General features: G+C 42.8%; 1 protein-coding gene and 1 long non-coding RNA gene across 3 annotated transcripts; one reads left to right on the top strand and one right to left on the bottom strand.

Moving 5' to 3' along the window:
* The first annotated feature begins 8,374 nt into the window (after nt 1–8,374).
* LOC310678051 lies at nt 8,375–24,432 on the top strand. 2 transcript variants are annotated; one of them, XR_014511584.1, is made up of 4 exons: nt 8,375–8,515; nt 9,345–9,640; nt 10,080–10,166; nt 24,215–24,432. It is a non-coding gene; the product is annotated as an uncharacterized lncRNA (long non-coding RNA). The 2 variants fall into 2 exon arrangements; XR_014511585.1 differs by lacking the exon at nt 8,375–8,515 and having other exon boundaries at nt 9,119–9,640.
* Nucleotides 23,779–27,218, bottom strand: DKK1 (dickkopf WNT signaling pathway inhibitor 1). Its single transcript, XM_083441348.1, has 4 exons — nt 26,808–27,218; nt 26,501–26,663; nt 25,250–25,387; nt 23,779–24,397 (listed from the first exon to the last, which is right to left on the bottom strand). The coding sequence occupies exons 1-4, from the start codon at nt 27,015–27,017 to the stop codon at nt 24,147–24,149; spliced, it is 762 nt and encodes a 253-aa protein (XP_083297474.1). The 5' UTR covers nt 27,018–27,218; the 3' UTR covers nt 23,779–24,146.
* Nucleotides 27,219–27,400: the final 182 nt, after the last annotated feature.

Genomic DNA, 27,400 nt, shown 5'->3' with positions numbered 1-27,400 from the left:
AGAAAATTAGGGTTTTTTCCCCGGTAAATGATCCTTACCTTTTAGTCACACCACATGCTGTGTTTGTTCTAAACAGCATGAAACAAATACTCTGGCTTTTCATGGCTTTAAACATCCTAGTTCTCAACCTTGCTACATCCATTTAAAAAATAAGTGTTCCTTTCAAAATGGTCAAGATGAAAGTTAGAAATAATTTCAATTTTCAAAAGCCAACGGCAATTGAATTAAATCTGGTTAAAGAATACTGGATGTGAAAGCTTTGTGTTTGCTAAGTGGACTAGGCTTTCATCTTACAGCTGCATTAACCCAACACATTGTTTGTTGTTACCAAAGCAGTAAATGTTGTTTGGCTTCTGTGGAAAACCTAGGGCCCAGGAGACTTTGAAGTATTTTCTGTGACTTAGTGTCACCTACTGTTCCTGTCAGCAAACTGAGATAAATGTGATGGACTCAAGGTGTCTGGTCTAATTCCTTTATTGACACATTGTCTTGTCTTCAAAAACTTGTGTAAATGAATGTATCCAAAGAGTAATGCGTCAGTAATGGCCTTAGATAAAGGTCATTGTTTATGTACTGATTCCTTGCTTCCTAAGTTCTTAACAGCCTCCAGATCTTACAAATTAGCACCTCACTGAGATCAAAGTCCTCCCTATTCTTTCTTCAATTACTTGCTTGCCTGGTGGAGCCAAAGGAGACACTTCTAGAATCTTCTGGTCTTGGCTGAAGTCTGTATTTTGTAGAGGGCAAATGGTGAAACTACGCACTGTCTTTCTGCATTTCATTGAATCTCTGCAGGCACATTCAAGACCCAACATAACTCCCACAGTTTCCAGCCTATTGGAAGCTCCCTGACTCTTGGGAATGGCAGCAGCAGTTGTACGTACTATGTTGTATATATTAGCTAAACATGAGAAATGTGATGTGGCAACAAAAAGGCTAATGCAATCTTAGGTTGCATCAACAGAGTTCTGTGCAAAGACTGTGAGAAAAAGAACATTATTATTGTTTGGCCAGCCCTCACCTTGGAGTACTGTGTCCAGTTATGGGCATTGCAATGTTAAAAGGATATCAACAAATTGGAAAATGTCCAGAGGAGGGTACCAAAGATGGTGAGAAAGCAGTTGCTAACAGGATTTTCTGGACCCGGTGGACTATATTTGTTGTCCATCCCACTTGCAAAAGAGAACACTATTTTTGGGATTTATTTATTTATTTATTTAAGAAGAGTTGATGAGAACTACCCCATGTACAAAAGCTTTGCTTGCTACACAGTAAAGTCAAGAGAAAATTAAGTCCTGGATTATCCCCAATAACAACTTTATTTTATAATGAATAAATGTAAAAAAGCAACTTTGCCAGGCAATTTTCATTTCTGGAAAACGTATAGATTGACTGAGATTTAAAATTGTTTAGAAACAGATCCTTTATACTGGACAACTATGAACTACCCAGAAGTTAAAACATGGCCCTATTTGAGAAAACACCGAATTTGAATCTCTAATGCTAAAACATCAGTCTCAGAAATTACAGAGCGAAATATATGGTATTATGAATATAGATAACAGCAATTAAAACCTATCAAGCTCAACACAAAGAGATCTGGGACATGAAATACCTATATCTGCATGAAAATATTTGTGGCAGTAGGTTTCACAGCAAACAAACAGCACTGCTGTGAAATATTGACTGATTGATTGATTGATTGATTGATTGAACACCCTCAAGATTTATGGGAGATTAAATAGTTTATGTTGGAAGTCTAAAGCAATTAATGGTGATAGATACCATGTTTTTTGGTCTTGCTCAAATATATGATATTTCTGAACAGCTGTTATACTAGATAGAAATCACTATTAGGTGTGACTTACCAGCATATCTAATAGCTATGCTAAAGATTTAGTCTTGGTTATACATCTGCTAACAGCCCACACAACTATTAGTTACACTTGGTGGAAATAATCAATGCACTAACACTGGAGGACAATACAAAGAGTATGGGGAAGAATAATCACTTCATTGAAAAATGGAGCCTTTTTGTTATGTACTGGTGCAACAAGACACAAGATAAAGTGGAACAATATGCACTGCTGGAAACATTGTAATTCATACTAACAACTTAGATTCTTGCTTGTATAACTTCAGACAAGGAGAGGAAAACAATTAGCTTTAAACCTCCATTGTAAACAATTGATCAGGCTTTCATTAGTTTTCAAAAGCCACTCATTAATGAACCCTGGTTCTTCAAATTTCAGTAGGACGCAGATGCATTTACCTGTTACTAGAACACTTCCCATATCTATAGGATCAGAGGATCCTCTCTTACTGCTATTACATCATGCTCTATTTATGAGCCTCCGAGGAGCATATTGAAGACTTGACTAGATCCAGAGCATAACAACTATGTAGAAAGCTACGTAATTGTGTAGGGAGTTGCATGAGTAGGAAACCGATACTATGATCTCATATCTGTCTGCATCTGCCCACCTGGGTCTTGCAACATCTCTTCCTGTTCTGTGTTTGTTCATACATGATCATTTGTAATGAGCGGATTGATAATATGAGAGTAGAGGGAAGAAGGCCTATTCTTTCCTTTATCTATTCCTACGTTATGCAAGATCTTTAAATATATTTCTTCCTTCCTTGCCCACATGTGTTCATGATAAAGAGGTTAATAAGTGCTTGAGGGTTACCATTACAAATATATTGGACTAACTACAATTTTAAAAGATCACAGTTACCTAGCTGCACTATTAATATGAATGAAAGCATTTTGCTTGGTCTCATCCAGGGCTGAACTTGCATTAGAGGAAAAAGTCAAACGGTTCAACTAGGGTTTGTGCTTCCTCATCCCACATGCAAGGGCTGTGAGTGGAAAGAAACTCTGCTGGGATGAGGGTGCTCATCCACCCCCACCTGAGGCAATGGTCTCTTCCTGCCTCATGGAAGCCCTCTCTCTCTAAACCAGGGGTGGGGGGACCTTTTACGATCCAAGGGCTGCATTCCCATCTGAGAAACCCATGCCAATGATGCAATGGTGTAGCTAGCAGCAAGGGTGCCTGGGGCAGCACATATGCCCTGACCCCAGGGGTGGGGTGAGCTGTCCATGGCACGGAGCGAGCTGGGGCAGGGCACCCAGTGGAGCCTCCAAGGAGTCCACTCACTACCTCCCTCTCAGTGGTAGCGTGGCTGGGAGGGAGGCAGCGGGCGCATGCAAGCCCCACACAGCTGTTTTGGGCAGCACGGAGCTTGCATGCTGTCCACCTGTCGCCGCCCTACAGCTGAGGGGGAGGTGGTGGGGAAACTGCACTGCCATTTTGGGCAGTGTGGAGCCTGCAGGTGCCAGAGCTACTGCATCACTCCCAGGAGAGACCCATGGTCCAGGTGTGCTGCAGGCCCCATGATAAGTGCCGTCCCCCCATGGTGTGGCGCGTAGTGTGTCCCACCCACCGTCTCTCCTTGCTATGCCTCTGCACTGGTGGGTAGAGCTAGAGGGCGGAATTTGCAGAGCAATTAATGTACATCGTACCTTTGCACAGTAGGTTATCTTCTGCAAACACTCATCCAACCATCCCTCTCCATTCAAACAAGTAAGAGGCTGTATCAGAGTTCCAGGATACACTCCAGCCAGACAAAAACACTCAATAAGGATGTGACTCAGGGGTGGAGCAGGGTGTGCATGAGAACAATCTGAAGGCCAAACAAAGAGGCCTAGACATCTGCATTTGCTCCCCACCCCGGGACTGAGATGCCTCATCCCTGCTGTCAACTTTGCCTTCATCAATTCCTAGAGCATCACAGCTGAAAGGAAGGTTTACTTGTATGCGGTCAAGCAACCATTCTGCCCTATCCTCTTCCCTTGGTTTTCTGCTCCAGCTATAAGGTTAATTATTAAAACTGGATTTTATGCTGATTCTATGGAAGACTTAATTGCCATAAAAATAAACTTTTTTGTTAATTTATTTTCTTCTTTCATTAATGAGAACAATATGCTTTCCCCCTAAAGTTAAGTGTTCTTTCTTGGCAGTGAAGAACATTACATTCCGCTCTATTAGCAAAATTAAGTGATATGAAAGCAGCTAATGACTTGCTTTGGGAATTGAGAAGATTAGCTTTTCAAATCATTTTAATTTTGAGCAGTCCAACTCAGTCCGTTTAACTTTACAGGAGGGACATATTCGTTTCCAACAGAAGTGCTCATTAAAGCCAAGCAGTGAGATGTTTTAAATTTTAATTTAATTTATTTTTTTTAATAAATGAAGCTTCAGGTTCAATTAATAAGTGGGCTACCCAGGGCTTAAATTCATTGAAGCATCCCAAGGAAGAAACAGATGAAAATACCTAGTGCTGGAAGTTTCACAGGACTTACTCACTGAAATCACTTCTATTTAGGGAACTATACTGTTACAAGTTGAGGATGGAAGAACCCCCTAAACCCAAGAAATTAATGGATGTCAGGATCTACCGTATATACTCGAGTATAAGCCGATGCGAATATAAGCCGAGGCACCTAATTTTAGCACAAAAAACTGGGAAAACTCATTGTCTTGAGTATAAGCCCATTCACCACACCACAAACTTGGTGGTGGTGGCAGCAGCGGAGGAAGAACAAGCAGCCCGCAAGGGCTGCTTTCGGGCTGCTCGTTCCTCCTCCTCCACAGCCGACAATGGCAAAGGTGGAGGAGGAGGAAGGAGCAGCACAAAAGGGCTCCTTTTGGGGCTGCTGGTCCATCCGCCGCCGCCTCTGCCACTCGCAAGAGCAGGCATAGGAGCCACGGTTGGGAGAGGCACAGCACAGCTGTGACTTCCCACAAACCACTGTTGTAAATCTACCCTGTCTGGAAGGGTCAGGATGGGGAAGTGGTGAGAGGGCTGGGTGAGAATAGGCTGAGGTTGGTGGGACAATGCCCCATTCACACTTATGGAGCAGCCCACATTGATGGAGCAGGGTCTGTCCAAAGAACATGTGGGATCGCAGCAAGCATAACAGGCTGGATGCCAGGAAGAAGCATCAAGCCATGTCTTTGGTGTACCAACATTAATGGAACACTTGGACACTTAACACTTCCAGTTTGCATCAATGGAACATGACTAATACTAATGTAGTAGAGAAAGCATTGGGACATAAACGAAGGTTTGTCTACAAACATTAATTTCTAGAAGTTTAGTGGACACTGAATTCTGGTTAGGCTTTGGGCCTAACCCAGAATCTAGCCTGCCAGTAGTGCATTTGTTCAGTTTAAAGGAGAGATGCTAAGTCCTTATTTTGTCCACAGTCTCTCATTTCAGCATATCCCTAAATATACTGTGCATGCCAAACAGACAAGCAACCTGCTATCAAGGGTCTTCTGGTCTCTCTTTGTGCTTAGAAAATTGAGGGTGCTTGGCACCTTAGGGTAGATGCCCAGTATTTTGTACTGTCAAGCCATAAATAAACAAGACTTATGTGGCTATTCCAAGTTTGGTAAACTAAAACTAAGGGTCCATTCAGTTCAAACCAACCTTTGCCCTATGTTATTTGCAATGTGCTATCTTTAACTCAAGATCACAGTTTTTAGCAAGTTGGACTAGAAAGTCATTTAAGCAGGTTGGAATTTGGCTGGCAGCTGGCAAGCTTTGGGTACTTATTTCCTGTTCCTGTTGTTTAGCTACTTCTACAGCTGACACCAAATTAGTGCCGCAGGTCACAGCATCCCCCATTCTAGCTGAATGGCATGATCCACAAGAATTGATGCTGCTGATCTTTTCTGAATATAGTGGGGGTGGGTTGGGGGGAAAGGAATAATTACTGTGGGGCAAGTGGCACATTATGAAGATGCAGACAAGCAGAGTTCCCGACTGAGCAAACATCAGTCACAGCTGCCTGACAAGACTACCAGTGCATTATACATAAATCTGTTTCCCTTTTCCCTTCAGAGCAAAAAAAATAGCTTGAGGGGGATCAATTCTGACAGCAATATCAGCAGGCATGCAAAGGGTTAGCCATACTTCATCATCTTAATGGCACACATAAATATGTAATGTGACAAGGCGATCTCTAAATTATTATCTTTTTAAGTTTTTGGTTTTGGTTTTAAAAAATTACAACTAGTGTTCATCGTCAGTGCTATAGGGGAGTGAAACGTAATCCTCACGTGATGGGTAGGGAGGGCAAGTGCTTTTGCAAAGGGGTGGCCTTACTTGTGTTTGCCTCTGCTTCATTTAAAAAGAAGGCTTGCCCTGACGGTGGAAGAAGATTGGAAGAAATTTAAAGATTATTTACAGAAATATTATAAAATTAATGAATGTTAGGATGACATCAGATGGAGGTTAAAAGGTTATTAGTAATAATGTGGTGAAGGAGTATGGAAAATTTGAAGGGTAAAAGATGCAGAATTAAAGGTTTGATACATTAAGATATTAAGATAAAGATCAAGATAAGATAGAGGGAAGGGATTTGCTGATTAAACATTTGAACTGGAATACAGCGAGGGGAGGTGTGGGGAAGTCTGGGAAATAAGCAAACGCAAGAAATATTATGAAAATGGAACTGTTTTTATCTGTTTTTCTTTTTCTTTTTGTATTTTTGTATTTTCTTTTTTTTCTTTTTTTCTATGTAAAAGTCTTAATAAAAATATTATATATAAAAAAAGAAGGCTTGCCCTTTAGCGGTGGCATATTCTTCCAAAGAAAGAACCATAGCTTAGTAGTAGAGCAATGCTTTTCACATGCAGAAGATCCCTAGTTCATCCTTGACATATCCTGTTAAAAGGGTCAAATGGCAGGTGTTGTGAAAGACCCACTTGAGACTCTGGAGAGTCATTGACAGACAGAGTTCAATAGATAATATTGGGCTAGAGGGGTCAATGTTTAGGAACATAGGAAGCTACCATGTATTGTGTCAGACCATTGGTCCATGAGTAAGAGGTTCCTGGTAGTGGTAGTGGGCAGAAGCCACCTAAAAGGGGGCAGGGTGGATCTCGACTGGCCATGGACCCCCTGGATCAGGCATAGGCAACCTCAGCCCTCCAGATGCTTTGGGACTACAACTCCCATGATCCCTAGCTAACAGGGCTAGTGGTCAGGGATGATGGGAATTGTAGTCCCAAATCATCTGGCAGGCTGAGGTTGACTGTACCTGCCCTGGATCCAAAACATCTACAGTTCCTCTGTTGTGCCAGCCTGAAGCTGGGGCAACGAGATAAACATGCCACCACCTTCCACCCCGAACAGCAGGAGTTGGCAAGGATGTGAATACAGTGGTAGCTCCACCACTCACTTCATCCTACAAGCTGCTTCAAGATTGCTCTGTAATTGCCCAGCCCAATGCATGCTTACTCAGGAGCAAGTCCCACTGTGTTTAGTCAGACTTAACTCCTAGAAAAGTATGCATAGGATTGGATCTTTAAATATGTTTCCAGTATCTTACCTGCACAAATAATTGTTCTGACTGACACTATGTACTGACTGACACACACACACACACACACACACACACACACACACATTAGTATTATGGATGATCCAGCCAGTTCCGTCTCCCTTTCAGGCAGACCTTCAGACCTTCAGAGTCAGTCCTTCTTAGAAAGATTCCCCCCAACCCCAGTTCAAGGGCCATAAATCTCCTTGCTAAGGAGAAGAACCACAAGCCAATTGGAAGTTAAATTGTTGGGCAACCCACAATCTAATTTAAACTTTGGCTGCTTTATTTTTACCATTTGGAGAAAACTGTAGTTTCGCATAGGGTATAATCATGTTTATTTAAGTGCAATGTATATCTCTATGGGGGAGAAACAGCCAACTGGCAAACTGCTTTCAGCAGAAACATATGGAAAAGACCTAAGAAGAATGGATGGCTTAGTGAAGGTAGCTATGAAGTGCTTTTTCAAGGTAATATGTAGAGGAAGATGCTGAGTGCATTCAAAGCAGAGAAACCCAGAAGATAAAGTGAACTCTCTGTTGTGCAAGTTTAGGGGCACAGGTGTGTGTCTATTATATATTCTGAACAGTGGTTTGATTGTCTATCTGTCTGTTCTCTATGGCAGAGGTTTTCAACCTTTTTGAGTCCACGGCACCCTTGACCAACTGCATTCTTTCTGCGGCACTCCTGTGGGGCTCAGGATCTCAATTATGTCACCCCTTGCCTGCAGAGCTGGCAGCCTCTCACCCCTTTTCGAACACTCTCCCTTGCGGATTTCCCTCAGCCTCCTCTTCTCTCTTCTCTCCTGAGGAGTCCTCTGGACAGCCGCAGCTGATGCCCCGGTCTCTGAGATGCCCATCCTGCCCCAAAGAGAGGTGCCTCCTCACACTGCCCCACTGAGGCCTGGGAAGCACCCCCCAGCCAGCCACAGAGGCACCATTCGCCCAAGGAGCTTGTAGCCAGGGCTGATGCAACAAACACCTGTGCAAGCCATTGGGAGTCAGAGACACAAGAAGGCATCAGAGAAGGGAGGGGGACACTGGTTAAAAACTACTGCTCTATGGGTTTGACCACATCCTGAGATATCATCACCAAATTTGGCACAAGGGTTCCTGAATTGTGGGTGGCAATTTTTGTCAATGTTGGATTGCTGCCTGTAATTTGAATCAAGATAACAATTTGATAATTTGAATCAAGATGATGGTTTAGGCATGATGATGCCCATATTTTGGGAGAGGTTCGGCCGCCTCTAAAATATCATTGCCAAATGCAGCATGAGTGCTTCCAAAATTAGGCTGGTGGTCTTCATGGAAGCTGGGTGCCATTTTGATGCAAGATGGTGGACTGAAACGAAACTTTGGACCAACTTTACCTGGTTTTTGGTGTGTCGGCCCTAAGAACTCACAATTTAAAAATTGTGAACCCTATCAATTTAAAAATCATGTTTTTGTGTTTTCTACACATTCTCGGGCTTTGACCATGTTTTGTGGTTCCTGTCCCTATTTCTGTTGTTGGCAGGGAGATGTCTTATTTGAAGTAACAGTATTTGTAGTACAAATTGCCAAAGCTGCCATTCTTCCAGATATAGCTTTCTCCTCTGTATAAAAACCATATTCTGGGAAGTGTTTTATTGTAAGAATGTTTTAATACTTTATATGCTGATCAGAATGTAAAGTGTTAACTGTAAGAAGAATAAACATGTATTTTACATTGACTAGAGCCGAAATATACAAGGTCAGCCAGCAGTGGGCCAAGTGACAGTTAAACTGTCAAAGTTGATCCCTGTTGCTAAGAAGATGGCAGAGTACATGCTGTGTTTTGATTTTTATATATATACCAAGCAGTAGCATCCAAATGTGGACAGCTGATGGCTGGTCATTTGGTGGACATTCCATCCAAATCTATTGGTCCGTAATTATAGGCCAATGAAAGTTTTGAATTCCAACAGGAACAAATGGATTGGCTTGATAGTCTTGACTGAAAGGAATTTAAGGTCAGGTCCGCCACTGTTTGAAGTAAGTCAGTTGGACAGTCTTTGGTGTACTGTAAACAGCTTCAGCCCAGGACTCAAGAACAAACTCTGAAAGCCAAAAAAAAATAATCTGAGAGAAAGAGAGAGATTGAAGTAGTAGCAGCTGGGGAAGTCCACCTGGAATCTGAAATTACTTGAGGTGAGAGCTAAGAAGGCTTCCAAGAGCATAGTGAGTGATTTGAGCATCAGGCTTTGGAAGAGCTGAGGACAGGGTAGGGATGGGCAAATCTGTCCATTTTGGTTTCTTTCAGTATTTATAATATTTATAATCTTAAATTCAGTTCTGCATCCTTCCACATCAGTTTGCAGTTTTAAAATGAAAATCATCAGCAGTTTAGTGTGCGTTTCTCCTAATACAATACTGTACGCACATTTTTGTAAGCAACTTTTGCCTAATAGGCTTTTTTTAAACCAGCAATATTACCAAAAAATGTGGTTTTGGTATGCTATTTTCACTAATGCATGCATTTTTATGCTTAGCCTAGTATAAGCACTTTTGAATAAATTCCTTAGCTTGCTTGACTGCAGAACTGCGCTGCAAAATTGAGAAAAATGGGAATTTCAAATGATGCCTGTGTTCTGGTTCACCTATTGAATCAAGTTGGTTTGTCTTTTAATTTGAATGGAATCCAATTTCTCTTCTATCTCTAGGTCATAGTGACTGCAGAGGGAAGCTGTCCTGAGTGAAGACTTCTGATGAGGCCCTTTGTAAAGCTAGAAAGGAACCTAACATTTCAGGTAAAACTCTCTTAACAAGCCTGCTAATTAATAGAGGGTGAAGTTAGGAAGGGCACTTGTCTCAAGTTATTGTAGAGGGAAAGGAGCTAGAGCAAATACCTAGCTATCTCCGTAAAGCAAGAATAACACCATAAATGTTTTATGTAACATCTATTTAAACCAACAGTAAACATTACATAATGACATCTTGTATCTAAGTCAAGTTTTATTTTACAGCTTGCCTGCAAGTAAGCATGTTATGTGTTGTAATAATAATAGCCAGAAAATGCCAAGGTTATGCTAGAGCATGATACTGACAAGGTTGCAGGTTTGATCCCCATAATGAACAGCTGCATATTCCTACATTGCAGGTAGTTGGACTAAATTATTCCCAGAGTCCCTTCCAACTCTATGATTCTCTGATAATAAATTGCAATGTTTTCATTTTACTTCTAAGTGAGAATCTGTTTTGTTTTGTGATAGTAGAGAGTTTCCTGTGTTTGTTGGGATCTGAACTAGATCTGAACTAGTTCCTGTGTTTGTTGGGATCTGAACTAGATTCCAAGTGCATGATTCTAGGGCTGCATTCAGACATGGGGTTTGTTGCATTCATTTTACTGGTTATAATGCTAGCACTTATGTCCTGGTTTCCAACATTCCTTTTGCACTGCAATCCCTGTTACATTAATGGAGACGGGGTTCAGACCTGTGTCGGGTCAGGGCAGGACAATATGTTTACTGAGGGGTTAAGCAAAAGAATCTGTGTACAGTGCTGTGCAATAGAGAAGTAAAAGTGGTTTTTTAATAGATTTGGCATGATTTGTAGCGATGCAGAGAGTGCATGCTATGGCACAAAGAGAGGCTTTTTAAAGTAATAGAATAGGTTAAAAAGAAAACACTACATCAAAATTATAATAAATGTCTTCTAACAAACAGCATGGTCCTTGTGGGATAGCAATACAGCAAAGCGGCTTTCTGAGTTGTCCAAGTAGGGCATCCTTTCTCCATGATGGGCAACATAGCATCCTTAGTTAAATAGTACTTTCTGCCCTGTACATATCATCAGGTTATCTTTCATCTCCAGACACAACAAACTCTTTGACTCATCATTCTCGCACACACATAACCTGTCAGACCTGAAATTTCATTTCCTCTTGAATCCCTCCACATTTCTACAGCCTCAGGTCTCATCCTCTCATAAAAGAAAACTAAATTAGGTTTACAGAAATCATGCCCTCCATGCAGCTAATGCACTCCGTCTCTTAGAAACCAGACAGCTGCTGTCTCCAGCAGTAATACTTTAGTTCCATTCATTACTTGTCAGCCAACCTGCTCCTTGCTTCACCGTTTCTCCAGCTTGCCCTTCAAGACAAATATCCAATAGGTGTTTATAAATACATCTGCAGTACAGTGGTACCTCGGGTTAAGAACTTAATTCATTCTGGAGGTCCGTTCTTAACCTGAAACTGTTCTTAACCTGAGGTACCACTTTATCTAATGGGGCCTTCCGCTGCCGCCGTGAGATTTTTGTTCTCATCCTGAAGTTCTTAACCTGAGGTACTATTTCTGGGTTAGAATAGTCTGTAACCTGAAGCGTTTGTAACCTGAAGCGTCTGTAACCCGAGGTACCACTATAGTGAGCAAATGCAGAAGGCTTAGAAAACTACTGTGCCATGTGCAGTGGATAACTATGTTAACTTTTACAGAATCCTGAGAACCTTAGCTTGCATTTTCAGACAAAGTAAGTTTGTAGTCCTTAACATACCTTAGTGCCTCAGGAAGCAAAACTCTGGTATAATTCCATATGCTCATGCTCCCACTTCCAAACATTCACAAAGAAAGATATTAACTGTTCACAGTAAGTACCTGTAAATGTATAAGGTTTCCAAATAGTTTTCATTGTCAACTTTTTCCCACTGAGCAACAAGTCCTGTAACTAGTAACATTGGCTCCTATTGACTTAATTAGTGTTGTGAGTTTGTGGGTGCTAGAGACCCTGAATTCCTGGGTCTAGTAGGTGTTGGAATTTAATCAAGCCTTCTGAACCCCTAGATCCTGCAGGGGTTAAAATATCAGGCCAGTCTCCTGATGAGGTAATTGCCTGAAAAATGAGCCATTAAGATAGCTATGGAGAGGAGCTCTATGCCAGGGGTTAGTAGGTGGGACCCGTCCTCCAACTCTAAGATAGTTAGTAAGAAAACAAAGGCAGAGTTTGAAGTAAAGTTGGCTGGATGTGACCTGGGGGGGGGGGGGAGGTTCCAGGCTGTTAAAGTCAGCAAGGTGGAGAGAGTGTCAGTATACAATAGCTGGTGTCTTTTCGAATCCTAAGCTGTGTCTGTGGAAGAAACAAGACCCTAAGCTGTATATATGTTTAGGTCAACCACATATAATAAAGACACCGCAGTCTCCACTGTGTCTCATTCCCAAAAGGCAACATGGGTAAACATGCCTTAAACCCCTGGAATCTCATATTGCTTAGAAATTGGGGTGGGAATTGTGCAACAGTAGTATTTAAACACCTGAAGGTAGGACAGCAGCCAATATTTGTTTAGAATAGAATTATATGGTTTTCATAATTACTTTTCCTCTGCCTCTTTGTCTGTTGACAATATGAAAATAAATTGAGAATTGGCTATTTTCACCAGGGGAGGCCTAAAAACAGTATGTGATACTGGGCTGCAACTCTGACATTTATATTCTAAGATGTTTCCAAAAGCAGGCTTTTAATTTAGAAAGGACAATAGGGGAGGTACTATGTAAGAGACACAGTGTGTGTGCATAACAATAAACTATCATATTAAATATTAAATTATTAAAGGATGTAGACCAAAAATACTTTTTTCCAAAATTTATTAATAATGTTACATTCTAGAATCTAGATAAATAGACATGATCCAGCCAAAGTTAAGCATTTTTGATTCCCATACATTCAGATCAGAACTAGTTGTAGCATACATGCATCTCTACCTTTCAAAGCAAGGGCACTTACATGCCTACCAACATTACTCCGATGATAATAGGGACATCCCATTCTATTGTTTTTATTTTATTTTATTTTATTTATACTCCGTCCACCAGGCCCCAGCCACTCTCTCTTGGGCCAAGGAGACAAGTAACTATAGAACCTTTAGAAGACATCTGAAGCCAGCCCTGTATAGGGAAGTTTTTTAATGTTTAATGTTTTATTACGTTTTTATATATGGAAGCTGCCTAGGGTGGCTGGGATAACTCAGTCAGATGGGTGGTGTATAAATAATAAAATTATTATTGTTGTTGTTATTATGGAATAGGAATTCCCTATTTTCATCTAAGAAATGTTGGAGTGTATTAAGATGCATAAGTACAGGTCCATTGAATCTAGGGTTGCCATATTCCAAGAGGTAAAAATCTGGACACAAAAAGTTTGCTTTAAATTCTAAAAATCCCCCCAGATGGGCATTCAGGCTCCACAATAAAGGACAGGTCCGGTATTTTCCGGATGTATGGCAACTCTAATTGAATCCATGTACAGAATCGTTTATAATAAAACAGCTCCAGTTGCTTCACCACCTGAGCAGCGTAATATGAAACAGAACATATATTGTGGACCAGCTTGTATGTAACATAGTTTAACATTACAGCAGTGAGCCTGATCGAGCTTATAGGGCATGAGTGCTTCCTCCTTCTATCCAGTGAGACTGCTAGGAGCAGATTAGAAACATCAGCTTCCTGTTTTAAACAAACTGCTGATTATCATTACGTCTTAAGTCAGAACTGCAAATAAGTTATAAATCAAGATGCATTGAAACAGCTCAAATCAGGAACCACAATTTCAGTTTTCTGTTTCTATAACCCTGTGCATGATTTCGACAATATTGCAATCCCTGTACAGTGGTACCTTGGGTTAAGAACTTAATTCGTTCTGGAGGTCCATTCTTAACCTGAAACTGTAAGCACCACTTTAGCTAATGGGGCCTCCCGCTGCCGCTGCGCTGCCATCGTGCGATTTCTGTTCTCATCCTGAAGCTAAGTTCTTAACCCAAGGTACTATTTCTGGGTTAGCGGAGTCTGTAACCTGAAGCGTCTGTAACCTGAGGTACCACTGTATTAGGTGTATTAGGTGTGCTCAAGAACTCAACTCAAGAATAAGCGATGCAAGATTTCCCACTTTTTCCCAGGAAACTCGCCAGTTGCAACAACCTTCCCTCACCACACCTCATTCTGTTCAGAATCCACCTTCCAAATGACTCCAGATTGGAGTGAGCAATTTAGGCTGCTAATGCACAACATTTTATTGCAGATGAAGAGTGGGTAATTTTTTTCCTGCATAGGAAAATCTGTTGCATATATATTTTTTTGCTCCTAAAAAGCATTCCAGCGGGTTTCAGTGCAAAAAAAACAACCCCCAAAAAGTTCATTGTAGATTGATTATGCATTACTACGCAGTGTGTCCCTTTGAAAACAGATTAAAACTGTCCTTACAATGGAGGGTGTGTCTCCACACCTGCCTAGTGACCTGGTGGGTGGATGTACACCAAGATCACAATCACCACTTCCTTTTTCATTCTCCCAGGAGATGTGCAAGGAAGAAAAGGTGTTGAAAGGTTTGCAGATGTGTATTGAGTAACCACACCCAGCCTCGTGGGCAGCAGAATCAATCTAGGTTGTTGAGGTCAAGGCATAACTGAACTCCAGATTAAAAAGTACATTTTCCTATGAAAAATGGGTTAGTGCACAGAGGTGTAGAGAAAGCAGGATGATGTGGTCCCCTCTGCGACTTCATTGTTTCCAGAATGGCATTCACTTGGGGGGGGGGGTTGTTTGTTTTTCTTTTGGAAATATAAGCCAATAAGTGGGTTCTCCTCCCGTTTTCTGTTGCGTTCATGGAGCAACACAGGCAGTGCAGATGTTCCTTAACCTACTTCCCTGCCTTCAATACTATTTCCAAAACCTTTAATTATTGGCAAAAAGAGAGAGAAAAAACAGAATCAAGCACATATAAATAAACAAACAAAATTAAAACATTGTTTTTAATTGCCCAGGGATGTAATCCCTTTGTTGAAGAAAAAGATGAGGTTTAACAAACAACCCCCCCCCCTTTTACAATAGTAGTTTTTATTAGGACTGAAATAATTGGATATTTGGCCACCTGTATGCATTTCCCAACCTCAAATGGGATCAAGATTCAGTTACCCAGCCCTGTAGCCAAATTAGAAGAACAGGAGTGAACAGCTTAAGCAGGTGGTACCTTGTTCTTTTCTTTTGTTTAATCATTAAAACTTCTCTACCAGAAAGCAAATCACCTGCTCCCGCCCCCCCCCCCCTGCTTTTCAGTAAGTGGGGTTTTTTTATTTAAAAAAAATCTGTACATATCACTTACTTAGTGGGATCAAACAAGGAAGCTTGAAAAAGGTTTAACCTGATTCTCTGTACCCTTCTGCGGCCAAAATGGAATTAAAACTACACATGCTTGGCAAGTAAATTGTCAGGAGGGTGGCATTTGTTTTAAGAGGGAAATTGTGTATCCTGAGTTGAACATTGTGGGCAAATCTAATATAATGAATGTTGCAGTCTCGTTCATGCATTTATTTGCAGGGTTATTTATATACCACATTTGGGGGCATACCTCAACCGAGGTATATAACAATGTTATAAAAATAAAAGTACAAGCAATCTAAAATGATCAAAACTGACAAAGGGGGTTATTGTTTGAAAAGGCTGTTCACATTTAATTTAGAATAAAGCCCACTGAGTATAATAGCCATGGCTTATGAATAAACACAAGGGACGCGGGTGGCACTGTGGGTTAAACCATAGAGCCTAGGACTTGCCAATCAGAAGGTCGGCAGTTCGAATCCCCGTGATGGGGTGAGCTCCCATTGCTCGGTCCCTGCTCCTGCCAACCTAGCAGTTCGAAAGCACATCAAAGTGAAAGTAGATAAATAGGTACCACTCCGGCGGTAAGGTAAACGGCATTTCCTTGCGCTGCTCTGGTTTCACCAGAAGCGGCTTAGTCATGCTGGCCACATGACCCCGAAGCTGTACACTGGCTCCCTCGGCCAATAAAGCGAGATGAGCTCCGCAACCCCAGAGTCGGTCACGACTGGACCTAATGGTCAGGGGTCCCTTTACCTTTACCTATGAATAAACATACGTGTGCTTGCAAGACTTTCCCCATTATTAATTTAGGACTCCAAGAAGTGGTGCATTTAGGAAAATTTTAGACTCCGACCTTCATGATCTTGGAATCGGGTCTCTGTCCATCTTCTGCTTCAAGACCTCCAGAGAGGGATAGAAGGGACAGCCCAGCACCTTTGTAGATAATTGATTCCATCGTTGGGCAGCTCTTACCATGGCAATGTTTCCTCTAATGGTCAGCTGAAATCTACACTCCTGTAACTTGAGCCCATTCAATATAGTCCTGTCTTCTGGGGCAGCAGAGATCTCCTCTGTGACAGTCCATGTATTTGAGGAGCACTCTCATTGTGTCTCCCCTTAGTCTTCTTCTCAGGCTTAACATGCTGGTAGTGCCTGCAAAGTACTGTATGAGTTAGCAAAGGTGTTTGCAAACCAGCAAACATATTGAGAGTTAGGCAAACCTTATGCATAAGATTGTACAAAGTTTTGTGCCAGTACACCTTTTGCAAGGCAGGGTGTAAGAGTTTTTACAGTGCCTTACGCTAGTAGGCATCTTGAGGTACTGTGCAATAGACTCAACAATCTGGCGCTAAGAGAAGTATACGTCTAGATTTCAGTTTTTTTCTCACACAACAAATGTATGCTAAGTTGGAAAAAGCCTTATCGAGTAAGAGCCTTGCACTAGTCAAAGGTTCCCCTGAATCCTGTGAGTTTAAATGCATTGCCTGAATTATAATGTGGCCATTTGTTGTCTCATCCCTATGCACGTTTATTGAAAAGTAAGTTCCAAGTGTTTAGACTCAGATAAATGTACAAAGAATTGCAGACAAAATTTTTGACCTTGTGTGATCAGGCACCTGGTTCTAGTTTACAACCGAACAAAAATCTTAATGGTCAGATGTGATTTATAAATTAATATCACATTTGAATCAATAAATTATTTCAACCAAGCTCCATTACAGAGGAAACTTGTTGATTTATGTCCACTGTAGTCCTCAGAAGTCCCACTATGTTCAACTAAGCTTACTCTCAGGTAAGCGTGCACAGGATTGCAGGCCCCATGTGCTTAATGACTAACAGGGAAAGTTTCAGAAGGCAAATGCATGGCGTGGCAGAAAGCAGCCAACCATTTGTTCCAGGGGAAATTCTTTGTGAAGTTAAAGTAAGTGACCTCAGATTAGGTGCTTCTGTGACCTCCGGGAAACGATATTTTGCAACTAATTGTATTTGTTATTTAAGAAACAGAAAACACTTTTGAGATCCTCTCCTTAATGGGACTGTGTAAATACAAAGAGCTATTATTATGGGTTACTTTGATGTTCTGTCTTCATATTATCAAAGCACTCTTTTAAGAAAATAAATGTTAAAAAGGCACCACACCCACAAAAACCCTCTAGACTAGAACATTGTATGTAAACTATCTTTAAAGTAGGGGAAGATTCATATTAGGTGTTGCATGATGATCAGAAAGTAAGCACACACCCAGAATTCAGGGCACCCCAGACTTTTTCGAAATGGTGCGCACAATTGAATGTCCATCAAAGAAGTCCTTGGAAGGGGTGGGAGAACCCCTTCAATGTGGTTATTTCCCGAATGTCTGTTCAAGCTGGTTCTAATTGATGGTGTGACTGCAGTTGGAATACTGTTTATGCTCTGACCATCTAATCTGGAAAAGGACACTTTAAGAAGGGATAGATAATCTGAAGAATATGTATTCACTCAGTAACCGAAGAACCACTATGTTGTGGCCATCCATGGGAGATGAAATTCCAGTTGGGGAGCCACAACAGAGGAGGCCCTACCCCATATCAGTACACAGCAAGCTGCACCTGCTGGTGGGACACTGGGAAAGGGGCCCCCTGTTGATCTCAGGGCCCAGGTCAGCTGAAACGAGGGTGGGGAGGCACGACTGTGCCAAATATCTAAAGTTACTTAGTGCTTTGTGTGTTAACACTGACTCCTTAAATTGGGTCCAGTAATGTATAGGCAGGCATTGCAGATCCTGCAGAACAGATGTTGCATGACATTATATAGAAGTCCCAGCCGAAACACTGCATTCTTCTGTAGCCCTTTGCAAAACATATTACAGTAGTTGAGACATGAGATCAGTAGAGCATATAAAGCTGTAGCCAGGCTTTATATGCTCTACTCACAGGAACAAGCAATGCATGCAAACCAGCCAGAGCTGTAAATAGGCACTCCTTGCTACCAAGGTCAGGTGTGCTCAAGTAACAAAGCTAAACAGCACCTACAGTACCTGTTCATTCAGGGGGAGTGCAGCTCTCAGTAAAGGTAAAGGTAAAGGTACCCCTGCCCGTACGGGCCAGTCTTGACAGACTCTAGGGTTGTGCGCCCATCTCACTCAAGAGGGGCCAGCGCTGCCCGGAGACACTTCCGGGTCACGTGGCCAGCGTGACGAAGCTGCTCTGGCGAGCCAGAGCCGCACATGGAAATACCATTTACCTTCCCGCTAGTAAGCGGTCCCTATTTATCTACTTGCACCAGGGAGTGCTTTCGAACTGCTAGGTTGGCAGGCACTGGGACCGAACAACGGGAGCGCACCCTGCCGTGGGGATTCGAACCGCCGACCTTTCGATCGGCAAGCCCTAGGCACTGAGGCTTTTACCCACAGTGCCACCCACGTCCCGCAGCTCTCAGTAGAACAGATCAAATATCCAGCTCAGATACAAGAAGCATCAGTCTCTGTCTTGTCAGGATTCAGTTTCTATTTATTAGCCCCAGTTCCAATCCAATGCAGCCTCCAGGCAGTGGTTCAACACCAACACATATGGCTAAGATAGTAAAGAGCGGTAGAGGAAGGTGTCACCAGCATACTGATGACACCAGACTCCCAAATTATCTGATGACTGCACACAGCAGCTTCATACAAATATTTAAAAGCATTGGGGACAAAGTGGAATCCCGTGGAACTATACAGAATATTTGCCACTGGACAGAGCAGAAGCCACCCAGCATTACTCTCTGGAAACAGCCCTGCACCTAGGAGTTGAACTATTTTATCACAGTGGCACCTGAGGCCAAAACCCCCAAAGCACCTCCCCCTGGGATGAAGAATACAGTAACAATAAATTTAGAATTTTCCAATTTGATGACACCCCAAACCAGCTGCCTGCGGTAGTCAGCTCACTCAGTCTAATGGTCAGCGCCAGTTTTAGGGTGGTGTGGGCAGTTCCCCCCCCCCCAGGTCATCGAGCAGATGGGGTGCAAAACCATGACAAAATGCACTTGAGAGCATGCACAGAACGCACTGCGAGAGGAGGGAGGATGCTGAATTTTGTCCTCACTCAGTGCATTATTTTACCCAAGTCCACCCCTACTAATGGTGCAGAGGGTCTAGTGGCCATGGAGACAGGGCCTCATCTAACTATTCAAAGCTGAGTTTAGATATCTAGATGCCTTCATGCGTTTTCACAGGGACTTAGCATGGCGAAGGTCACTGTAATGGAAGAATAGTTTGTAGCATTCAGTAGATGAGATCGCTCAGACAGATGTGATTATTTCGGCAATGTAGGAAGCATATAATCATATATTAATATCACTGCTTACATATGAGAAATACACACATTCATCAAACATCTAATACAATCCAGGACAGCGATATAGGAAACAACTCAAAGACATTTGCTTCAGGTGTGCTCCGCAGCAGGCGTTTCAAGGTGGGAAGATAAAAGCTGGGAGCTTCTGATCTCAGCTTGTTAAAACTTCAGGGTTGGGCACATTGCCAAGGTGGGTGGGGGACTTGCTGAAGCATACAAAAGCATGGGCAGCTCCAACAAGGTACAGGAATCACCTGCTGAAGACACTGGTTCAGGCTTTGATTACTTCTCATTTGGATTAGTGTAAAGCTTTGTTTTCCAGCCGGCTTTTCTTCTAGCTTCACTTCTTGTTAAGAATTCTGCTGCCTATGCTAGGTGGCAAGATGCAAAAAATAAAATAAAATAAAATAAAATAATTGGGTGTGTGTGTGTAGCAGGGCTTGTACACCTTTAATGGTTGTGCAAAGAATGGGATTTCGGTAGTAATTTCTGTGACAATCCACTCTTCTACAGAACTCTTAAAGGTGGAGTAGCCCAGTACGCACAACCACCTTTATCCACTTAGCAGCTTTGTGATCATGTGAGTTGATGCTTTTCATCCCATCGGCTCCTTATTTCTTTCCAGATCCAGTATCGGTGCTCAGATTAAATGCTCAGTTAGTCCAGCCTCTCCTTGTTGTCACTTCTTGTGGCAAGATATACAAGGGACATATAGGTCCCCATCCAGAATCTAGTTTGTGGCCCCCGAGACTCAGTTTCTTGCCAAAATCTCCCCCACCCCTGCGCTACTGTTTGTTGTGAATTATGGAATTTGCATGCAATGTTGCAAGTGAGCAGAAGGTGCTGTTCTCCTCTCTGCAATCTTGAGATGCTTCCTTATCCACAGTCTCTGTTGTCTCATCAGCTTTTAATTTGTCTCTCAAATCTTCAACTATTCCTGCCTGAATCTTTTAGTCCAACTCTTCTTCCGTACCACATGGTAGCTTCACAGGGCTAAACCTTTCTTTATTTCTGTCTCTTTATACTATCCACTTTGCAACTGCATTTTCCTTCCTGGGTGCTCGTAGGTAGTTCTAGGAATCGTTAACCGCTCTTCAAATTCTCAAGTCCCCTTCATACATGAACCAAGTAGAAATGAATGTAGAAAGCAGAAGTCTCATGGTCATGTAGCTCCTTACTCTCATCCGCAACATCCATTCGCACATTGAGCACATTGGCTTCTCTTTCGATGGAAATAGGGTTTAATTTTGCTCAGAGTGCTATTAGATTCCCAAGGGAAGCCGAAGGTATAAGCTACAGTTTGAAATGGGATACAAAGGAAGTGAAGTACCATTGTGTGCACTGCATTATGTTTGCAGAGCTATTATGCTGGGTGTCCCTATTAAACATAAAACTGCCTTCAAAAAGAAGCCACAGCTGGGAGATAACCCACATCAATGCGCTAATCTGGTTTGCATAACAAGCGCAATTTATATAGGCAGATAAAATAGGGGAGTCAAAGCTGAAAAAATTGGAGTTTCTCATAGAAGCAAAGCTCAGCAGTGTTTTATTTTGCAAACCCTTACTTGAACCTTTTTTGTCCCCAGACTATACCCATAAAATGTATATCAAAATTAAGAAGATAGTTTAAGTAACCTCAAGCTAGTATTTTCTCAAATGAGCAACTCTACAGAAACAGCCCAGGCTCATGAAGAATCAGATGTATTTAAACACATTGCTTTCAATAGCCTTAGTCATGCCTAATGCTGCTCAGGCTTAGATTGCAGTAGGTAAATTTTAATTGAGCTCAGTGGGATTGTGAACATGAGTAGGATAAAATTCCTTCATCTCACAAAGGTCCCACACTGGGGAGCAGTCTCTGTGCTGTGTGCTCAGATGTATCATCTGTATGCCAGGCAAAGGGATTGTACTGAAGACTGCATCGGGCCACTACATTATTGCCATTAAATAACGTGTTTAGGTTGGAATCCTCAACACAGTACAGTACTTTCCAAAATGAAACATTAAAAGATGCTGCATGGATGCAGGTGGAAGACTTTGCGTGCAGCACGTGCCTTTGAGAAACAATATTTCACTGCTTCTGACTCTGTGCCCATTCAACTGAGCTCCCTTTATGATGGTGATTAATGCAGGAGTTCTTATAGAAGCAGCATTCTGCCTTTCCTCATTCAGGTCATTTTCCAGGGTTGAGTTTTCCACCTCTGTTCTGGCCTTATGTCTCCCAAGGCTGCACAGGTGAATTTGATCTGGGGCATTGTAAGTGGCAGCAGGGCTGGGAAGGGGGAAGGAGGATGTGGTTTGAAAAGGGAACACTTAATAGCTTTTCTCCCTCTAAGGAGCTGCCTGTCACTTCCCTGCAAATGATGTTTTCTTCATTCTGCAGCAAGCGGTTTCCTGTTTCCTCTCCTCTGTTGTGTCTTCCTGAGACCCTAGCCACAGATGATCACTGGGAGGAGAGCTGCATCTTCTTGTGGCAGATAAAGGCTGGCAGAGGGAGGGGGGGAATTAATCCTTCCTCATCAGTTCAGGCCACCCCTCCACAAGGCAGTGTCACAGCAATCACATTTCCTTTGCTTTGAAACCACCCTGATGTCTTTGCAGCAAAGCCCCTCAGGCCAATTTACTGAAGCTTAAGATGGCACTGGAGAAACATACAAATAATGGAGCAATAGCTGACCTTGCCTGAATAAAGAATGCAGCTGATAATGATCTATGGGGGATTGTGTGCCTTAACCTTTAAGAAGTGCTGATTCGCCATGCCAAGAGAATGTATACTGCTGAAAAGGCCTCACAGCCAAATGATTAGCTTTTAAAAAAAGTGCAGGGGGAAGGGAAGAGTGACCAAATCCATCTGGGAGAGGAAACTAAATAGAAATGACAAGCAGCCCTATCTGAATGCTTTCTCCTGGAGTTGGCATTTGTTAAGACCACCTTCTGTCAATGATGGAGCATTCCTGTAATCAGAAAGCTCCATCTTCAACAGCCCCATCAAGCAATAACAACGTATTATCCCATTAAAATTAATCCACAACCCTAAAGCAAAAGTATTGTTATCAAGGAGAATTGGTGTTCCCTAGGTTTTGTCTCTTGAATGATGAGCTGGAAGGGAATGCAATGAAGTAAAGAACTCAACAGTACTCACAAGACCATCCTCAAGTCCCAGCCATCCTCCCCTCAACAATGAGATCCTGGGAGGCTTCAGCAAGACCTGTATGAAGGCATTTCAGCTCTTGCTTGAATTTCCAAAGTAGTTCAATTTGAGATGCAGATGAATGCACCTCAAGCTTGCTTGGGGTAGCTGCATATTTTATTGTTAGCCACCTTAAAATATCAATGAAACATGTGTTCTTAGAATTACAAACAGAACACACATTAGATGTCTATTCACTGGAGAAAGCATACTTTATAAACAAAGTTCTGAATGAAGATTACTGTGGGTGGATTACCTTTTAATTTTGAGGGTTGTCAAGCATAATGGTGCAATACTTGCACACACGTTCAGAGCCCAGTTAGTTTAGCAGAGATAGAAAATTTATCTAGATGGCAATTTGCTGCAACCCTTTTACTTGTACTGCTATTGAACCCACCCCTGAAATTGCCAGGAGAGAGGAAGAGTAATATTTCATGCTAGGTATTCTCTAGACTTACTGTAGAAACCCAGCAGTATAAATCTGCAACCCACAGAATGGGCTGAAGTGATGGGGAAACAGTTACCAGAGTTACAGCCTAGCACACCTACAATTAGAGATCTGAAACTCTTCCCCAGTGTTTGATCAAAACTGAAGAGTGTCAGATGTTTCAAACCTTTTCTAACTTGCAAGTATAATCTCTCCCTATAATTCTTAGGTGGGTGCTTCTGCACTCACGGAGACAGTATGTGATCAGATATTACTGTACAAAAAGATTCACAAAGGATGGCCATAATTATTCCAACTAACAGAATCACCACCCAACAGATAATTAAAAGAAATTTATTTCACTTGTCAAAACAATAGGCTCAATAAAATAAAACCAGTGTGTACAACACATGTCACAATAGACAAGATCATGCAGCACTTCAGGAAAAATTAAAATCTCCCATCATGTACAGTTAAGTGCCACACCCAAGAATTTACAGACACAGTAATTTACTGTAATTAGTCACTTTTAAAAATAGTTCCCTAAAGAAACATGCTTCATCCTCCAGTTTTGAGGGGGCAAGATGCTGGAGTACTTTAGTGTAAACTCTAAAACATGTCAGTCCTTGGAGGTGATTTTTCCGGAACAAGAGTATCCCACACCTCAGTCTCTTTTAAGTCCATCAGGTTTAGTAATAAAAATGCAACAGTTAATGCCTCTGGCAAGTATGTAGTCTGGGTGAGTTGCTGATTGTGTGGTCTCTTTGTATCCGACAAGTCAATCCATCCCCACAGCTGCATCTCTGGAAGATCTCCAAACCGTGAGCACCTTTCTTGCGGTGTTTTGTGCACACTTGGCCTTCCTTAAGAACCGGTTTGCAAATCTTGGACCAGAAATGACGGGCACAGCACAGTCCTTCCATACAATCTGAGGAGCGGAGGCATGAGTCACCTTCTTCACCTGAGGAAATAAAGGAAAGGGTAATTGAGAACAGAGCCATACTTGTTTATCCCTAGTCCTGTTTTCTCCTTAAGCAACTGCAGTGAAAGCGATAAGACACTGAACCAACGGTTTTCAAAGTGCTTCCCTGAAAATTTCACCATAACTCACACATGCTTTGCACATACCATAGGTGCATGTGTGTTTATGCAGGAGCATAAGAAGGACAGAGGCCAGTGCCACACAAGCAGAGTATGTGCCATAGAACCCTCTAACACAATTTGACAATATTAAGAGTTCCTTAGCAGATCCATTGTGTAAAAGTGTTCCCCGTAAACAGGAATTTGCAAGCCATTGAACCGAACAAGCCATGTGTTGACAAAGGATGTTGCCCAGTTCTGAGAGCATGTCTTTGGCTTGCTGCTAACAGTTGTTGACATGTGTGTCCCACTATAGAAGTACCATCCGTTGCAAGGAAAACTTTGTGGGGAAAACATGCTCAAAATATTGGCCACCCAAGTGCTAGAAATGTGTACATAGTTATTGAGAATGTCACCATTTGAGGTTTTGAAAGGAAGCCTTCACAGCGGAAGGCATCAATTTTAAGAGAACCCTGGAAGGGATGAAATGCCTATATAGGGACTGGCATAAAGCTATCAAATTTTTAAAGCACCACTGCAGTGGTCAAAACAGCAGTCTCTACAACACATGAGTTTGCAGCATGCAGTGGGACAATCACTCCCAACGCATCCATTATCAGTCAAGATCTACAATTGTTCCAAGACTTTGAAAAACCTTAAAGGTTTTTCAGCAGTGCCATATTTGCCTTCTTTCCCACCCCACCCCAGCCTGTATAGCTGCTAACACCCTTACCTTTTGCATAGTGAAACTGGGATGAAATTGTGGTCCTTTTGGGGTGAAGGTCCAAAGTGCCATGGTCTGAATTCTCTATGATAGTCTCCTCAATCTCCCCAGGATGGAATTTATCATATTCCACTGGTACACAGATCCCTAATAAAAACAAACAAAAACCAAACCTCAGTGAAAACAAGCTGATAGCTATGGAAAACCATTTCAATCATCTACTTTGTTGTTCCTGGGTAGACTCCCTCAGATGCTGGAGAAAATCTTGGTGCTCCGTTTATAAAACACATTTACACAGTGAAATACTAATACTAAGTTGCATGCCTCTTATCCCTGAAGCCTATAACCTGTTCAGGACCTCAGTGCTGGTGCCCAGTAACCCAGCTGATTTGGGTAATTTACCTAGTTCTTTCTCCTACAATTGGGGTCTTCCTTCAGGTGTTACTGAAAACCTGAAACACCGCCAGGAATGAAAAGAAGCCTAAGCACTGGAATGGGCTTGCTCCTCTGTATTCTTCAAACGCTTAGCCTGAGACAGCACTATCTATTCTGGAGCCAACTTCAGGGAGGGATCATAACTCAGAACGCATGTCAGGCATGCAGAAGGTCTCTGGTTCTATCTCCCACATCTCCATTTAAGAAGATTAGGTAGCTCATAATGGAAAAGCCCTCTTCTCCAGCCGCTACCATTCAGGGTAGACAATGCCAGCCTAGATGTAGCAATAGTGACTCTAGCTAATGCAATGTCATTTATTACTGTGTTTTATCATCAGTTCTGAAATCCTAGCAGTCGGCCTGCGTAAGTAATAGTCCCTCACTATACCATCAGCTTTTGAGCGAGCATCCCGAGGCTGTCTGGCAAGATTAAACCCATACATTCAACATAAGTAAGCACATCCTGTATTTAATTTAGAAGTCAGTCTCCCTATAGTCAACGGTGCTTACTCCTAGGTAAGTGCTCTAGCAATTGCACATTGCCAGCCAAGCTTCTACCCCAACTCCATTGACAGGTAGAATGCTGGCCAAAAAGCCAATAGACTTTCCATTACTTCACCCGCAGCCAGATGGGCAGGTTTTGGGAGTGTGCTCTTTAAACACCCACATCATTTTATTTCGCTATCATTCGAGGAAGGGCGCTTTCTGCCTCCAGCACTAGAGCACCTTGCCCCCCCCCCCCCACACACACACACTTTATGCCGGTCTTATCGACACCCGGCAGGTCCAGCCTCAGGCAAACAACCAAAGCCAAGCAACACTCACCGTTACTGCAATAAGTGCCCGGACAGCACATGGAGTCGCGATGGCAGCGCTTGCGGCGCCTGCGGCAGGCAAGGCAGATCTGTGCCGCCGGGTAGCCCGGCAGGGCAGGGGTGGCGCAATACTCTCCCGCTCTGCAGTCGTCGTCCCCGATGCACGGATAGCCCTGCAGGCGAGGAAAATCCAAGTGAGGAAGCGCCAGCGGAAAGGAGAAGGCTCCCAGGAGCCCCGTGGATAGACGGTGACCCCCACCCCACCCCGCCTCTCCCTCTCGCGCGCAGAAAAGGAGACACACACCCCAAACACATACCTGGTGCGGATCGACTGGGTGGTGCGTGTTACTTCCGTCGTACACCGACGGCGCCGGGGTGACTGGAAATCCGGCCGCCGCCGAGCTCTTAATGATGGCGTTGGAGATAGAAGCGGAGTTCTCCGCGGCGTCGGCGCACCCAGAGAAAGAGAGAGCGAGCACCATCACTGTAACTAGACGGCAGGATCCGTCCGCGCACAACGTTAGCATATTTGCGACGGCGAGAATATTTTATAGCAGCTCGAAAGGTCACGGGTTCGGATCCAACTCGGTCTTGATTTTTTTATTTTTATTTTTCAAAGCCCCCAAGTAGAGTGTGTGTGCAAATTCCCAGGAGATAAGGGTCCTTCGAGCCTTGCGGGGGAGTTTAGGAATCTCCGCTCGCTTCCTTTGAGCTGACTTTATACTCCCCGGGGTCCTAATTCCCGCCCCTCGGGGGGAGGGGGAGGGCGCGCAGCCCCGCCGAGGATGGGATTACAAAAGGATCATCCGGCGGAGGTGGGGGGGGGGGGGAGAGAAGATGCGACGCACCCCCGCAAAGCCATTCGCTCATTGGGCGGATGTCCTAATTGGGGATCGGCCGGCAGGGAAAT

This window comes from Podarcis tiliguerta (assembly GCF_965153285.1).
Source record: "Podarcis tiliguerta genome assembly, chromosome: 5".
Taxonomy (NCBI): domain Eukaryota; kingdom Metazoa; phylum Chordata; class Lepidosauria; order Squamata; family Lacertidae; genus Podarcis; species Podarcis tiliguerta.
Note: the sequence above shows the minus strand (reverse complement) of the source record. Positions and strands in the feature narration are given on the sequence as shown.

Bases quoted from the DNA above. Each gene is read 5' to 3' on its own strand.
- DKK1 (XM_083441348.1), bottom strand. From the start codon at position 27,017: ATGCTAACGTTGTGCGCGGACGGATCCTGCCGTCTAGTTACAGTGATG. The intron at 26,664-26,807 runs GTATGTGTTTGG...CCTCGCCTGCAG, and splicing joins ACCCAGTCGATCCGCACCAG to GGCTATCCGTGCATCGGGGA. The intron at 25,388-26,500 runs GTGAGTGTTGCT...TGTTTTTATTAG, and splicing joins GGGCACTTATTGCAGTAACG to GGATCTGTGTACCAGTGGAA.